Here is a 17,843-nt window from a genome sequence, read left to right as displayed (position 1 = left end):
TGTCATTATGGGAAATTTGATTCGGGGGCCCATAGATTTTTGGAAGTGGTGAATAGTATTACTGCACTTGTAAAAAATTCTTTGTCAATAACCATAACGGTTGATTGAGATTTTTTACCCAATAATGAGACTATAAAAAGTGGTATAGGTTGCAACCTCCACATGTTCAAGAAATGAGTATGGTCAATAATCATTATGGGATATACGGGTCTATTAAAAGGATAGTGGGATAATCATATTCCAATCTTTAGAACCCTAGATGATGGTTAATTTTTTTTTTTTAAGAGGGTCATAAGCAATTTTTTAATTTTTAAAAATATTTTCTAAATAAGATTAAATTTCTAATTTTTCTTAAAAATTAAAAATTTGAGTTAAAAATACTTTTTAAAAACAATGTCAAAATGAACACTTGGGTTACGTTAAATAATACTTTCACTAAAATTATTTTTAGTCAAAATATTTTTTTTTTAAAAATCACATATAAAGTGTTTTTCTATAAACATTTTCTTAACACTATTAATTAGTTTTCAAATCTTTAAAAGTTTCCTAAAATTTACCAAAACACTTAATTTTTTTAAAAAAATGTTTTTCTGATTAAAAAAATTTTCTTAAAATTACTATCAAACAAACTCTTAAAATGCATTTGATGATATTTCTATTCAAAATATTTTTAACAAAAATGTTTTTTATAAGAGTGTTTTTAACAAAATCACCAATTAAGTATTTTTTTTTCAAAAAACACTAAAAATGATTTTTTAATGCAATTTTTCATATTTTTAAAAATGTTTCTTAAATTTGGTCAAATACCTAATTTAATTTTAAAAGACATTTTTTTTTAAAACTAAAAATGCTTTTTATAATTATTGCAAAATGGAGTATTTAATTAGATACAAATCAGTGTGACCACAGAAAAAAGATACAATGGGAAGTTTTATATATATAGTTGATTTAGTAATGGCAGATACATATAACGACTTCATTGTAATGGGATTCTTTTTGGAAGCTTCTGAACCTACCATTGTGGATTAGGTATCCATAAACATCCAAGTAAATGATAGGCCGATCGAGTCAAATAAAAAATGGAAAAGGGGGAGAAAGTGTGGGATGATTGGAAAATTATAACCCAGAAAGAAGACTCAAAACCACACCACTTTTTTTTTGCCATTTATGTATTTTAATAAATGATGGTTTCAGCCCCACAGAGGTGTGAAGAGGAGGCGGGGGAGGCCGGGCACCACCCTTGTATGAGGGACGTGGGCCATGGGGAAACATAGGCAAAGTTGCTGTGGTCACTCTCTTCAAACCGTGTTGGTGTGTACATCTGTCAAGATGTAAGCCGGGTGTCTTTTAGCGTCTTTCATTTGCATGAAACCTTCCATGAATGCTTCCTCCTTCACGGTAAAAGCCGCGTTCTAGCATGAAAGCTGATCGAATTCTAGGATGTGAGCTAAAAAGGTAAAACAGATCAAAATAGTATAATAAAATTATTTAGAAAATCTTTTTGATATTTCTACATAAAGAGACAAATAAAAAATGTCTTATCCTGGTTGAATAGACGAGGAAGAAATCTTAAAACAACTGTCGCCATTGATTTCAATCCTAAATTTCTTGGCAATATAATGGGAAATGATGAGAGTGAAGTGGGAAAGGAATGAAAATAAGGGTTGAGTTTTGATCAGAATACGTTGTATAAAGGCATAGAAAAAACATAGCTGTGATTGAGGTTTTGAGTAGATTACCTTTTAGTACTAAGTCGCTTTGATATGAATTTTCCGCGGCTCCCTCCCAACAATTTTGAACATTGACATAAGCCCTGTTGGGCCCTGTGCACGCTACGCACCACCGAAATTTGAGCGGCCCAAATTCACCGCACGCGCCACCTCGCGTGAGTACTCAACACTTCAAGTATATGCGCGTTTTGTATGCAAACGCACATTGGATTTTAAAATGTAAGATATTAGCCTAGCAATAAAATGCCATCTAATTTCCCCTCCATTTTCTCGCCTTCTTGTCTCTCTCTCCCTCTCCCTCTCCCTCTCCTCCAAAGCTCCGTAATTTTTTTTTGTTTATCTTCCTTAGGGTTTTTCACTTCCTTTTGATTGCTCCCAGACAACCGTTTTTCCGGGAGTGTTTGGGAAAATGGGAGATTCATCCCAGTGATTATCGGTTTTTGGGCTTCCAGGGTTCTGCATTTAGATTTGAAAATGCCGGCTCACCGTTCCAAATCGGAGAAGACTGATGCCGGGAAGCAGCTCCGGCGGGACCCCTACGAGGTTCTCGGAGTCTTGCGGAACTCAACGGATCAGGAAATCAAATCCGCTTACCGGAAAATGGCTCTCAAGTATGCGAATTTTTTTAACCCTCTCTCCCTTACATTTTAATTAATTTTGATTCTTAGCGTGTAATGGCTTTGCTTTGTTTTTCAAGTGTCGATTTCATTTAGCTTCCATGTTCTTCAATATATCATTGATGAAATTTTGCTACTTTTTTGTTTGGATCTTCGCATAGTAGAGATGAGAGCATTTATTTGTCGGCGCCGTAAAAGAGTATTTCATTGTGATGTTATTGATCCAATATCTGTATTATAACAAAACCTGATTTTTCGAGATTCTTTTACTCAGGTTCGGTTTGAATTGGAAGCAGTTGCTTGTAAAATTTTGATCGTTTAACTCTACTAACTGATTGAATTAGTAGTAATGATCGATTTTGCTAATTGTGGGAGGATTTAAGGGTACAGGGTTGAGCTGTGCTGAAGTTGATTAGAGCTTAGTTGAACTATAAGCTCAGCCCATTGTGCGTAATGGCAATTTCGTGGAGTTAAACCTGGTCTGAACCAAAGATGGTGCTGAAATATTTCGGTGATTATGAATATATGATATAGCTAATTTGAAAATTAAATATGCCTATCAAATATGTAAATATATTTGATTTCATGATCCAAATATATTTGCTCCTATATTTTTACTCTAAGCTGGGTCCTTGGCAGAGATATAGAACTTGTTGCTGCGCCTAAAATCTGAAACCAGCTTAACTGATCAATATAGGCATGGTTGATCCCACCCAGTTTAGGATGAACTGTGGACAAGTTTGGCAGGGACAACTGTGGCCAATTGGGACCCTGATTGGTAGTAAGACAAATAAGTTTCTTCACCGCATTTTCATTATGGTTAGGTTTTGATCACTTGTTTTTCTTGCTGGTGAAGATGTATTAATTCTTAATGTTCATAGTAGGTGGATTTTGATGATTTCTTGTGTCAGACCAAGAAGCTTAATCACAAAAGGAACAATGTTTCATAAGCAAGAAACCTATTTCCTTCACATTTGGCTAAGCAATAAGGGAACTTCCATAGATGTCAACCTCTCTGGTATGTTTTGTCTTTTTAGGAGTTAGGCCTCTACACAATGCTGATAAAAAGAAACCAATGTTCTATTGCTGCTTATTTATTTATTTTAATTCCCTTCAGGTTTCATTTGGTGGATGGATCACGTTAGAATGTTTATTGCTTGTTAGAAGTCAGAAGATTTCATTCCTCATGCATCTATGGGATGGATGCTACCTAGCTTCATGAACCTAATTCATCCCTAACAGTTCCTGACATCCATTTATTAAGTTTTACTATTAACCAGGGTCCAGATTGTATGGGTTATTATGTTGATTGTTGAGGGAAGTGATTCATTATGCTGTAATATGTAGATCCATATCAACTGGGGGCTATCTTATTCTTTGTAGTTTAACTGGTAGTCTGATTAAAAAGTCATGGTAATGCAGCCCTCTTTTTTCTTTTGGCCGGGGAGAGTAGGCAATATTTGAATTACAAAATTTTAAATTAAATAAATATTAACATACTTTCATATTTAAACAGGCTTATATATTTTATTATTAAAAGGGCTGTCTAAAATCACATAATATAAGTAAATGTTATAATTTTTTTTTTAAGAAAATCTAACTTACCAAATTAAACACATGATTAGATCAAAATTCCAAATAAATAAAATATCTAAAAATTTTAGCAAATTTTTAAATATTTTATAAAATTAATTGTTGTAATAAATTTAATTTGGTAACGAAAATTTATAAATTTGAGTTTAATAATTTTAATAACTGAAACAAAATATTAAGAAAAGATTTTCAAAGAAAATTCAAATGAAATATATTTTGTAATAAACTTTATTTAAAACGTAAGAGAATTAAAAAGAATTAGGATATTTTTAATAGAAAGTTAGTTAAATTGAAGTAGATTAAGAAGATTGTGTAATTTAAATTAAAAGTTATTTACTTAAAAAAATTTGATATGTAATTTTTTTGAACTACAGAGAATTGGTTATTATGTTTTTATCTTTTTTCAAACCTTTAAAGATTAATTATTAAATCTTGTAATAGATAATAATATATATATATACAGAAAATTGATTCTTATTTGCGATTTTTCTTTTTTTCTTTAACTTACATATCTTTATGAGGGGCAAGTAGCTTCATCTTTTTATTTTTTTGAAAAATCCTCCACATTAAGTGTTAACTTTTAGATTTTGTGGGGGGCATTTGCCCCCCTTGCTCCTAAGCTGGCTCTGCCAGTAATTGTACGTGTTTTAGGACTGCAGTTTATTTAATTCTCAACTAATGATTGGGTTAATGTAATTACCTTGTATGTTTGTAACATCTTGTGTCATTGATGTTTTTTTAACACACTTTTCACTTACTCTATGTTTTACTGGTTTAAATTATTATTAATGCTAATGCATGGAATTTTAGGTACCATCCTGACAAAAATGCAAATGATCCAAAAGCAGCTGATATGTTTAAAGAGGTCACTTTTTCCTATAATATCTTGTCTGATCCAGACAAACGGCGTCAGTATGATACTGCAGGTTTTGAGGTAAGATATGTAAAGGAGGTCAGGTTTTTCTATAGTATTGTCTCTTCTTACTATAGTTTGGAGTTTTTTTGAAAGTTTGAAATTTTCATTTGTTAACAATTTAAAATGATTAAACTGTGGCTTTAACCCGTTTTGTTGCTTGTTTTAATTTGGTGATTTCCTAACATAATATTGATGTCCTCTTTTTCAGGCTGTTGAGTCAGAAGGCCAAGAATTGGAGCTAGACCTTTCCAATTTGGGAGCTGTGAACACTATGTTTGCTGCTCTTTTTAGGTGTGTCTTTTTAAACTTGGACCTCTAGTTCCTCAGTTTTTATTTTTTATTTATTTTTTAATTTTTAATTATTTAAACTTGTAGATCATTCTCATAACACATGCAAGCCCCATAAATAATGTGTTGAGTTCTGTTCTTATTATGTAAACAGTAAACTTGGTGTACCAATCAAGACCACTGTATCAGCAACAGTCTTGGAGGATGCCCTGAATGGCGTGGTGACTGTTCGACCACTTCCACTGGGGCAACCAGTGGTTAAGAAGGTAAGCAATTGAAATCCCTGGTCCAACAATCTTTTTCTAAAAATTAATTGTAGTGTGCCCATTTGAATCTTTCATACCCTTTAACAGGTAGAAAAGCAATGTGCTCATTTCTATTCTGTTACACTAACAGAGGAGGAAGCACAAACTGGATTTGTGTGTCGAGTCCAATCATCAGACAAAAGCAAGTTCAAGGTAGGGTTGGTTATTGATCTCCAATACTCTTAATTCTATAAAAACTACATATAATTTCACTCATAAAAAAATATAGAATTTTAAAAAAACCACATGTAACTTCTATGTTTTATGCTTTTAGTGTCCTGTAAAATTATATGAAACTTGACTCATAAAAATTTATAGAAAAACTTTCTAAGATATAAAATAAAACATCCTCTTGGTGTTAGCTAATGTTGATAAAATTTCCACATTGATTAGAATTATGGATGAAATGGTCCTGAAATTTTCCATATGGATGTTGAAGTATCTAAGCTTAAGGCAAGAGATGTATGGATGATATGGACTTGAAAATTTTTTATACAAGGGTTTTGAGTAAGAGAAGATAGTCATTTGGATGGTGAAGTATTTAAGTTTAAGGGAAGAGATTGATAGGAGAGATGGATTTTTGAGTTTGAAAGTAATTCCAAGGAGAGTTTTGCTTGTTTAGCTTTCAAAATCTGTATTTAGACTCATAGATACTGCAATAGTGTGCAGGATTCTTTGGTTAGCCGTTTCTAGTGAATTTTCAGACTTTCCCTATAAATGGAGGAATTCTTTATGTAGGAGTTGAATTGTGATCGTTGTCCTTAATTTGGAGGTACACCCTTTAGACCTTTCTTCTCTCAAATTGGCCAAGACTATTTTCATATTTGTCTAATATATTATTTCCACTTGTTGAGCCTTCATCTCTAATTAGCAATTCAAGATTTTTAAATCAATCCCAAAGGACTAGGCACTAGAAACATTGGAGACACCACTAATGTGCACAAGGACTTTTGGCATGCTCATCATCATTATGATGATGTGACCAAAAGGCAACTATACTTTGACCTAAGGAGATAGAAGTGGTTCTTGAAAGTATTAAGATTGATCAAAGAAAAGTAAATCTCCCTATTACTACCTCAAAGGGAAGGGTAATTACTACAGTTATGATATGATCATGGTTCAAAGTTGTAGTGTCAATCATTGACTCGATGGGTCTCAAGGCACATCGGTCATGGCGTGTTAGATTGGTATTAGGTGATACATAAAAGATTCTTGTTTAAAAGCTTAATTTTTTTTTTAAAAGATTGCAAAAATTATTTCAAAAATAAATACAAATAGATAGGCTAAAAATTTAATAAAATAAATTTCTATTATATATAAAATTATTCAAATTGTGATAAAAGCATTTCTTTGGAATGATTTATAACAATATTAAAATTTAATCATTTAATAGTAAATGTTTATTGAAGATGAAAATAATAAAAAGTGAATTTATTTTTCACAACAAATTTGTTTAAATTAAATATTTTGAATTTTTTAAAAACTACAACCATGAATCATCTTTAAAAATATAAACATCATTTTTCCTTTCCAATATATTCATTAATTTTATTTTTTATATAAATATTCATTTCCTATTTATTTGATGTAAACCTAAATATTCATTATTTATTTGCTAAATCCTAATTTTAATCAAATTTCCATTATCTATTTAAATAAAAATGCCCATCAAATACTCATTATCTACTTAAAAAAAATGTCCATAATTCAAAAGCTAAATTCTTAATCCTATCAAATACCCATACACCTTATCAAATACCCATTTCCCTTCTTTGCACAAGACCCATTTCATCTCACAATACCCATATCACTCCTAAATGGATGACTCTCTATTTCTCTGCACAATTCCCATTTTTGAAGGCTCTAAACTGAAGACAAAACAACCTTATAAAAATGCGAAGTTTGAAGGATAAAGATGCATGAACTCTTCATTTTTATGGGTTTTGGTTTTCTTTTCTCCACCATTTTGGCTCCAACATTACCATTTTTTCCATCATCCATCGCCCGAATGGGTCAATATTGGCATAATTTTGGAGTTGTATCAAAGTGGCTATTTGATTTGCTTCAAGACGGTTGATTTATCTCCAATTCAACTGATTCTATTTGCAAGTCAACCAAATATTGAACTTGGGTATCAACCTGGTACCGGCCATGGTCGAGGTGGATATGACTAGGCCGAGTTGTACTAATCTTGGCTGAGATTTTGATCCTGAATATGATACATTTGTAATGGAAATTGTTATGTATCACAATTCCTATCTTATCATAAATATATCTTATGATATGCATATAACACACGATACAATATATGATAGAATGATATTACACCTTCAACTATTTTGATAATTTTTGAGAAAAATCAAATTCAATTTTTTTTTTCTTGAAAGAATTATTATATTAATTGTTTAAAATGTATGGTAATATTAAATATTTATCATAAAAGAGAGTGATAAAGGTAAAATAATCCTATATGAAAAACTAAATATATTCTAAAAATAAATATTGAGGAATTTTATTTGATATTGACAATGAAAATGATGATGATCAAATTTTTTATTTATTTAATATATTAGTTTTTTTTTTTAGAAGTTTTTTCTTTTTGGTGAGGAAAAATGATGATGAGTGTAAAATTGAAACTTTGGAGATGACACGTAAAGACAAACATATCCACAACACATACAAGCACATATACCTAGGTATAATTTGGAACTAAAAATCATATTTAAAAGTTCAAAAAGTTAACTTTGGTGGAGTTTATCATAAATCAATGCATTTTTTTTATTTTATTTATTTATTTTTATAAGTATCATAAATCATTGCATTAAACTCATATTTGGTTAAATTGAATTTTACAAAATTCTAGTATTCAACGTTTTCATGTAGTATGACATAATTTTAACCCTTCTCTTTTTTTGATAAGTAAAGGGTTAAATTTTATAAATGATGAACGAGGATGCTGTACACCAAGGTATACAGGATGTATACAAAGGGTGCCAAAGGGCATAACCTCATAGGAAGAGGACAACCAAAAGACAAGTACTCCCTCCCTCACCAAAAACCCACTCAATCTACAAAATCAATGAGAGACATTGAGTCTATTTCCATGTACATGCTACCCATGACAAAAGATTGCTAAGGAATAACGTTCCAATGCTTGAATTGGCTGCTCCTTATTGTCAAACACTCTTTAGTTTCTTTCCTTCCAAATTGTTAAAAATACAAAGGGGAGCCACTCTCCAAACCTTCTTATGTTTCCTCCCTACAAAGTAACCACACCAACCTAATAGGGTGTCCCTCTCTCTCCCTGATGAAAGAGGGACCCAAGCAATGCAAAACAAAGAAAACAAAAGCTGCCAAAGTGATCTTACTACGGGACCACGAGTGAGAATGTGATCTATTGATTCCTCTTTGCATTTTCCAAGAGCACATCTATTTGCCAACACCCATTTATTCACTATGACATAATTTTGCTCTTTGAAGCCTATTATCTTTCATAAAATTGGTTATATAGTACTCTATACTTCATGCTTCCAATATATATATATTTACATGTATGCATATTCTTTCTATTTATTTTTTACTGTATAAAAAGACTTACGAGACATGATATGATATGGCAAAATAGAAAAATGATACACAATATAATTTATGAGTTAACAACTATGACTACAATCAATCTATTTTTGCTTTAGTCGTATTAAAGTTGTGTCATTGTGTCAACCTCTTCATCTTAATGGAGTGAAATAATCGTATTCTTTCCTTGGCATTTGCTCTTAGTGAGCATCCACATTTCATGGGCATCCCAATAAGTTTAGTTTTCCAACGAAGGGATGAGTATCTAGGCTAGGTTGCCAAAACATCCCCCTCCTATTTGTGGCATGGAAGGAGACAAAGCTACAAACATGACACAAAACTCATGGCCATAGTTGTGAAAGGTGCGCCTAGGCTCAAGGTGGCGCGACGCCACCCTCTAGCGCCTCACCTGACTGCAGGCGCCACCTCTTCACGGAGGCGCTAATTAGGCATGTAAGGTGCTTGCCTCTCAGCCAGGCGCAACGCCCCCAACAGGTGCTCCTCTATCCTCTGTCGTCTTTTTTTTTTGGTCATCTTCTTATCCTCCGATAACGAGTTGGAGGGAGAACGACGAGGGTTTTGTTTTTTGAATTTCCTTATACCAAAACAACATCGTTTGGTTTGTTCTTTTAAAAGAACAGGGGCCAAAACAATGTTGTTTTTTCCCTTTTTTTTTAATTTTTAATTTATTAAATATTAGGCTCCAAAACGATGTCATTTTGGAGTCTAATTTTATTTTTTTTTTAAAAAAAAGTTGGCCAAAAATGATGCCGTTTTGGCCTGTTCTTCTTCCAAAACCAAATATATGCTCGTTTTGGACTTGTAAAACACAAAAAAAAATGCCCTAGCCTCCTGAACAGTGTGAAGAAGAGGAGAAGACGAAGAAGAAGGGGAAAAATAGAGGAAAGTTGTTGGGCACTTGATTATATTATATAAAAATATCTGTAAAATAAGGTGCACCTCACTTCACTAAAGCCCATGCTTTAGGTGCGCATTGCACCTTAGGCTCCAAGAGGACTTTGCGCCTTGGTGCACCTTGAGCCTTTTAAACCTATGCTCATGGCATGATTACAACAGTCTCAAGACCAAAAGCTTAACAAACTGCAATGATCATTGATTAACTCATGTCTCATAGGGCTCACATGTTGCACTAATATAAGCGGCAATTGCCTATAAGTTCATGTGGCATGCAGAAAACATAAACAAAAACATATTTCTTTACATTATTTAGGTAAGCTGGGTAGGTGCTTGAGGTGAATTTCCCTAATCTTAATTTAAATCCATACTTATAAAAAAGGTTCTAATCTATTTTATGTTGGAGGGTCTTAAATAACCATTTGATAACATGTTAGTTACGTAAGGTTAGTTTGAAAGTGTGCAACTTTATTGGAATTTAAAATTGTGACCTAATGGAAGTTTATTTGTTTGTATCAGCATTCCTTGGTTATTATTAGATGAGGCATGGACCCTAATCCAAAGCTTTGATCTAGCACTTCCCCCTTATTGTTGGTCCTATCACCTTCACATGGTGACTTCTGTGTTTGCTTAACATAGGGTGGTTTTATATTATAATATGAGAACTACAACTTTCATCGTGAAAAAGGAGTTAATCAAATTGGTGAAGCCTCTTGCTACAATCTTGGGATACTGGTAGAATCCTCTTTCAAGGCAATGGCATTTAGGACCAAGTCATGTCCATCCCAGTTTTAGTTGCTTATGGGCTGAGAAGCTACAAGGTAACTTCTTTGCACAGGGCTTGTGATGGAATTCAAGTATCATGTTGTGAATTTGGAGTTTTCTAATAGACCTATGGAGTTTGGCTTGTCATGCTAGTGAATCTAGTGCATACAAGTGGCTCTGAAGATGTGGAACAAAGTGAATAAATTATGGAGGAAAGTGGTGTGATTTGTGTTGTTGTAGTGGAGATTTTTGGTCTGAGTGAAGAAGGGGAAATTATGGTTTCTACTGTGAAAGGATTAGCTTAGTTTACTAAAGGGGCTGGTTGAAGAAGTTAGGGTGTGATTGTTTCAATGAAGATCATACATTCATACTTTCGAAAATGAGCTAGGAGTGTGATATGAGATTGTCATTCTAATGCTTTGTTGAAGTCAACATTTTGAAATTTCTGGTAATTTTTATTCCCATTCTAGCATTTGGCTGTCTTATGAATTATTTAGAATTTTGTGCAAATTTAAAAACCAACTCTTTAAATAATGTTTATAATAATAAAATATATTTATAAATTAAGAACATAATAAAAAATGGATTGTCAACTTTTTTGCATATCAAAAAAGGAAAAAGAGATTGTCTACTTTTTTGCATATCAAAAAGGGAAAAAGGGATTGTCTACTTTTCTCTTGTTTTCATTTCTTAGGAATAAGAATAAAACGTACTAAGTCTAAAACAGATAAGAGATTGTTGATATCCAATTTTGTGCAGTCCATGAGTCCATGTGGACCTATGCACCTAGGCCATGTGTTTTCAATGTGCCACATTTGATTGCCTATGACTTCTGATCTTTGGGCATTTTAGTTCTCTCATTTTGGGGTGAGTTAGGTGAAGGTTGAGAACTATCTTTAACCTCTTTTTGGGTTGATGGATAAGTGCAGACAACTAAGCAACAACATTTGTGGAGAATGCTTCATTATTGTTTACTATGACATGCTTAGAACGACTGATGCTGAAAATGAATTTTAGGTTATGTTTGGTTCTTGGAAAATACCAAGGAGAGAAAAAAAAAATGCCAAGGAAAATGATTTTCTCATATTGGTTGTCCTATGGAAAATACCAAAGAAAATCAGATATAATTAAAATTAGTTAAAAACTTATGTATTTTCAAATTATTTAATCTTTATATTGGTGAGTTAATCTTTCCCTTGCATTTTCCCTCAAATTTTCCGGGAATCGAACATAGCCTTAATCTTTTTTGAGGTTGGATAAGTGCAAACAACTAAGCGACAAGGTTCTTGAAGAATTACACATTATTGTTTGCTGGGTTGTTTTTGGAAGGGATTCCAATCTTCCAAGTCTTGTGCTGTAAGACGTTACTCTGAAGTTGTTATCATAGGCTCCTTAACGAAACATTGGCTTAAGTATTTAGTTTTTAGGTTTATGGATGTGCTTTCGCCTTCTTAATGTCTTGTAGGTTTTGTGATATTCTTCAGTAGTTTCTCTATCTAATTCTGGTAGCTAGCAAAAGTTTTCAGGAATATGAGAACTTCATGTATCATGGGTTTTACCCTGCTTTTATTTTTGATAGATCTTTGCTTTATGTGAAAAAAAGAAAATTTGCTTAAGCTTTTTAGGTTATTGCTTTTGCTCCAAATGGCATTTATTTAATTATAGTTTGATCGTAGGGACCATTGGCATTGAACTGTCAAACCACAGTTAATGCAATTCTAATCTAAGTTAAAAATATTCACACATTGAAGCTTTTATTACCCTTTTTTAAGGGCAGTTTGTGCATGAATTGTTCAACTATGAGGTATCGAATTCTTTCACATTTCCAATATATATATATATATTTGATAAATTTTTTAAATTCAGATATGTAAAATTCTTCTGGCATTCTATTGATATTTTTACATTGAAAAGTTTCATGAATTTTTACCAAGATGTTATCACTACTAGTGTTGCACTGTGAGTAACAGTCTTGGCTTTGTGCAGCTATTGTATTTTGATCAAGAGGAAGGTGGTGGACTAAACCTCTCACTACAGGTAGGTCATTTCAACTGCAGTTCTGTTGGGGGATGCATCATCTGGGTGATATAGAACAGTCTATTTGAATTCTCTACGATGATATCTAAATTACAAATGAAGAACAGCTGGATTCTAGAACTGAAGTAATGAAAGATTTTCTTGACATAACTTCTTTGATACTCTACAAGATGCACTTGCATTCCACACTTGGTTTCTGGTTGCACAATAATCCGATTTATAGTTTGCAGCTTATGCCTATTTTGAGCTCACTTCCAATTGGAATTTTTTGAAATCATGAGTTTTCTTATGTATGGTCTAATCTGTTAGAAACAAATCTCTATTTATGAGGCCAATAATAAACAAGAAATAGAAGATAGACAAAACACACATAGGATTTATAGTATTTCACTCCCAATGTGAGAGCTACATACACCAAAAATACAGGATGATCTCACACCTTACAATAATCGCCTCTCCTCTATTTTCACGTATTTAAAATTAGTCATCCTAATAATCCCTTATATAACATGAAAATTAGGATAAACTAATATATGTATAGAATACCTAAAATATCCCTTAAAAAATTCTCCTCAGGGGCTCATGCCCTTGAACCCACAAGTGGGGGGAGCCCATTATTCTCCTCATTAACCTTATTGATCTACAGTTACGGAAAAAAGTGTATAGTATAATTAGGCTCTACACAACTCAACATCCCCCCATTATTCTCCTCATTAACCTTATTGATCTACAGTTATGCAAAAAAGTGTATAGTATAATTAGGCTCTACACAATTCAACATAACCAATGGATTGTGATTCCTCAATGCAAATGTGAACTTCATTGGAGGGTATCATCTCCTTAGCAAATAGTCCTTAGGTTGTTTTAACAGTTCCTTTGGTTCTTTGCTTTCTTTGTTCTTTCCTGTGTTTTGTAGATTCGATTTTCTCTCTCCCTTATTATACTACTCTTGGTTTCTTTCATTGTTCATTTTGTTTTCTCCATATCTTTTCATTCAAGGAGGTTTTTTCCTCCCTTTGCAGTTGTTCCTTTTCTTTTATCAATACAAAATGATACAAGAGACATGGGGTAGAATTTAAAGGGCAAGTTTGGCACCTTTGTTGAAGAAATTGAATACTGTGCCATAACAATGCACTCACCAATGTTCAAAATTAATTTTTAAGCGATAATCTTCTTCCCCTTGATTATATTCTTATTTGTCTCCTCTCTTCTTGATCACAACATTTGGATGCCCTAGTTTTATTTAGTTGTTTGGTAGTCATGATGCAAGTTTGGGGATCCTGGATCTTGATGCCATTCTTATTTTTCTGTTCTTTCCACTTTGGTTGGGATTAGGGCTTCATTGAATTGATTTATTAAAGTTTCAATTGGCATCTTCTAGTGAATTTGTTGTTAGGACATGCTCGTACCACTATTTCACTTGAGGTAACTTTTATTTAATTTAATTTTGGTGTAGGAGGACAGTGCCAGAACAGGAAAGGTTACATCTGCTGGAATGTATTTTCTTGGTTTCCCTGTTTATCGGTTGGATCAAACAGTTAACTCGGTGAGTTAATAATATTGTAAAGATATTTAAGTCAGCTCTTTTTCTCTGGTGTTGGTTTTGTTCGTCAATTTTACATTTGGTTTTGTGCTGTCTATAGATGGCAGCTGCAAAGGATCCAGATTCTGCTTTCTTCAAAAGATTGGATGGGTTCCAACCTTGTGAAATGACTGAACTAAAGGCTGGTACCCATGTATTTGCTGTTTATGGTCAGTTTTTTGTTCCTTCTTTATGGGACCTTCTATGTCCAGTTTAGGGTTCATTCTTCTTAATTGTGTACTTGCATGGACCTAACTACTACATTTTGCATGTATTCTGGTGCCTTTCTTTAGGTGACAATTTTTTCAAGAGTGTAAGCTACACAATAGAAGCACTTTGCACAGCTCCTTTTGCAGAAGAGAAGGAAAATCTTAGAGCTGTGGAAGCCCAAATACTAACAAAAAGGGTGGAACTCTCAAATTTTGAAACCGAATACCGAGAGGTATGGACTTTGTCGAAAGCATTATGTTGCCCATGAGAGGACCTTTCTTTTTCTTCTTGTACTTCATTTTCCCTTCCTGTTTTGTGCTTATTGTTTCAAAGTATTGACAGGTCCTTACACAATTTACTGAGATGACCAGTAGATATGCACAAGAAATGCAAGCCGTCAGTTCCAACACTAAAAGCTTTGTGCCTGAACTCTCTATTTTTGATAGTACTGTTTTGGCTCTTCTTGACTTATTGATGTTGGTTTGGCAGATTGATGACCTTCTCAAGCAAAGGAATGAAATTCATGCCTCATACTCCAGTGCTCCATCAATAAAACGAAGTAGAAGCAAGAACAGGGGCCTTTCGAAAGATTCGAAAGATGACGGTCAAGTGAAAGATAAGAAACCTGCGTTCCGGGAAAGGCCAAAGAAAAAGAAATGGTACAACATCCACTTAAAGGTGGATAAGAGCAAGCCTTGCTGAATTGGGTGAGAATTGGCAGAACCTTTTCCTGTTATGATTTGTCTTCCCATTTTCACATTAGGTTTAATTATACTCAAGAACTAGTTTCCTTAATGGTACAGGAAAAATTTAAACCGGGAACACTTAAGTGATAAATTATATATTGCCTGCAGTCTGCAGTGGTTCCACATTTGTGTAAGCCAAATATATGAAGCAAATCCTGCACCAGACTGTTGTTCATCAAAGATGAAGTGGAGATGATGGTTCAGGTGGAACGACTCCATTACTCTAGCATGTAAAGGATTGCAACTCGGTTGTTATTGTAAAATTATTTTCTTTTTCCTTTTTGCTGCCTTTGGTCATATGCTCTAGCTATTTTCCCAGTATTCTCAGCATTGTTGCCTGTAAATTGCATGATTTATTTGTGAAGCTCCTTGCCTTGACTCTTAGGATGGGTTATTTTTGGGTTAAAAGCCCAAGAATAATATGGGAGCAGGTTGAATCCACCCGAGTGGTTGGGGATCCATGGGCATCGAGGCATACTTTCAGCTTCATGAAACTGTTTGAGGTCAGTTAATCCACTGTAATTAATGAGAAATCCCAGGCAGTGGCGAATTTTTTGTTTCTTATTCCTTCTTGTCCTTGTTACGTGGTTCATTAATCCAAGAGACAGTGGTTGAGGCCAGTGGCTTTGTAAACTGTTTGTGTATTGAGACGAAGGGTTAAAAATAGGGCTGTTTCTTAGCTATACGACTATGATTGAAAGCATTCATCGTTTGATGAAAATTAGCAGTGGAATTACTACTGCCTCTGATCATCGTCGGTGCCTAATATGAGGGGCTGGCTATTGAATGTTAAATTGAGGCTGTGTTCCCAACTGCTGATCCAAATCCAGGCCACTTAATTGGTTGGAGTTTGAGGGCATTTGAAGGTCCTTTAAGCGAAATCATTACATCCTGAAAAACCAGAACGTAGCGATAGCTGGGAACGCCAGCCTTGATTTTTAGACCCAAAGTGAAAGCATGTATTTATCAACGAACAAAATAAATAAATAAGGGTTATTTAATTCAAAAAGTCATTGAAACCTAAATTTTGAAATTTATTGACCTTATTCAGGATAAAAATATTTTAAGTATATTTTTATAAAATTTTTTTACATGTAAATACTTAAAATAGTTAAAAGAATTTATATAATAAATGTGTTTTTTTTTTAAAGTAAAAACATGGGAAGGATTAGATGCATAAATTAAGGCTTATTTCATCCCATTAATTTATTAAATAAATACAATAAAAGCAATATATCTCTATCTCCCATGGCATCATGAACTCTTCAAGTTTGTTTCGTCCTTAACAAAAGTCAAGTCACGTTTTTCCCATGATGTTTATGAAGCAGACTTCAAAAATTGCAACGGAAAAATAGACGGCTGTGTCTGTGTTTATCCCCTTTCAATTATGTCGTGCTCCTTTTTTCCGTGTCTCCCCTTGAGTTAGACGGAACTCGTAATTCCATTGAACGAAATGCTTGGGCTGTGTTGTGCATTTTCACAACGAACACGTTTATAGTTGCCAACTCGCCCGGACCGAAAGTTGTACAATGGATTGCCCAAGTCACAAGGTCTGAGTCGTGTGAGGCGGTGCGATTAGCAACATGTGGAATATTTAAATGTTGTTTTAAGTCCTTATCATGCTCAAGCTGGCACCGCCCTCAGCTGATGACGCCTCCATGACTTCATTCCCTTGTCATATATCTCTGTCATCATTTCATTTCTTAAATATTAAATATTATCTAAGTTGTATGTTATTTTACAAGATTCCACTTCAATTGGTTTCACATCTGGAATAAAAAATAGCGAGTGTCATTTCAGTCCTATTAAAATTCCCATCTTCTAATCCTATTCCATTAAAATACAATATCCAATCTATATTATTGTAGAGTGTTGAATTTGTACATACATTGAAACTTTTAGATAAGGTTTATCTAGTAAAAGAATTATTATTTGCATCTATCTAAACTCCCCGTGCACCTACCCTTTTTCCTATTTTTTTTTTTAAAGAATAAAATTTATATATTCAATACCCAAAATACCCTTTCTTTATCCTCATCTCATCCACTTCCAAAACCCTGATTTTTTTTCTTCTCTATTTCGAGATTTTCTTTTCTTCCTAATTTCTTCAATTTCTTCCCTTTCTTTAATCCTCCTTTTTTTTTTTTTTGTAGGGGACACGGTCAGACTATTGGGGGTGATTGACGGCCTGGTGACGACTAACACAAAATTAAGGAGGAAGAAAATGAAGAAATTGAGTAGAAAAGATTAGGGTTATGGAGGGATAGATAAGAGGGTATCGTAGATATTGAATATATAATTTTATTTTTTAAACAAAAAGGAAAAATGAATGGATATACAAGGAGTTCAAGATTGTGTTTGTTTTTTGGTTGAATAGAAAAAAATTAATATTTTAATTTTTTCTATTCAACTGAAAATACCATATTAATATCAATCAATATAATTAAAGTAAACTTGACATAATTCTGAATCTTCTTAAGTTTTTGTGTTTGTGCGACGCCTAGACACATTGTAGGCTAACCTTCCTCCAAGCCACAAGATACACACAAATTATGGAGCTCTTCCC

At 33.4% G+C, this 17,843-nt stretch overlaps 1 protein-coding gene across 2 annotated transcripts; it reads left to right on the top strand.

Moving 5' to 3' along the window:
• The first annotated feature begins 1,980 nt into the window (after positions 1-1,980).
• Positions 1,981-15,941, top strand: LOC117918284 (chaperone protein dnaJ 16). 2 transcript variants are annotated; one of them, XM_034834806.1, is made up of 12 exons: positions 1,981-2,341; positions 4,751-4,874; positions 5,065-5,147; positions 5,299-5,410; positions 5,498-5,602; positions 12,689-12,739; positions 14,196-14,285; positions 14,383-14,491; positions 14,615-14,763; positions 14,874-14,927; positions 15,021-15,238; positions 15,386-15,941. In XM_034834806.1, exons 1-11 carry the CDS (start codon positions 2,205-2,207, stop codon positions 15,231-15,233), a joined length of 1,227 nt encoding a protein of 408 aa, XP_034690697.1. In that variant the 5' UTR covers positions 1,981-2,204; the 3' UTR covers positions 15,234-15,238; positions 15,386-15,941. The 2 variants fall into 2 exon arrangements, with proteins under 2 accessions (XP_034690697.1, XP_034690705.1); XM_034834814.1 differs by having other exon boundaries at positions 15,335-15,941.
• The last annotated feature ends 1,902 nt before the right edge of the window (positions 15,942-17,843 follow it).

The sequence above is a fragment of the Vitis riparia genome, chromosome 1 (assembly GCF_004353265.1).
Source record: "Vitis riparia cultivar Riparia Gloire de Montpellier isolate 1030 chromosome 1, EGFV_Vit.rip_1.0, whole genome shotgun sequence".
NCBI lineage: Eukaryota > Viridiplantae > Streptophyta > Magnoliopsida > Vitales > Vitaceae > Vitis > Vitis riparia.
This window is presented reverse-complemented; position numbering and strand designations above follow the sequence as displayed.

What these genes read in the sequence shown, in the direction of transcription:
- LOC117918284 (XM_034834806.1), top strand. Translation starts at nt 2,205, where the DNA reads ATGCCGGCTCACCGTTCCAAATCGGAGAAGACTGATGCCGGGAAGCAG. An exon ending in ATGTTTGCTGCTCTTTTTAG is followed by an intron (nt 5,148 to 5,298) that starts GTGTGTCTTTTT and finishes TTATGTAAACAG; the next exon opens with TAAACTTGGTGTACCAATCA. An exon ending in GGCAACCAGTGGTTAAGAAG is followed by an intron (nt 5,411 to 5,497) that starts GTAAGCAATTGA and finishes ACCCTTTAACAG; the next exon opens with GTAGAAAAGCAATGTGCTCA.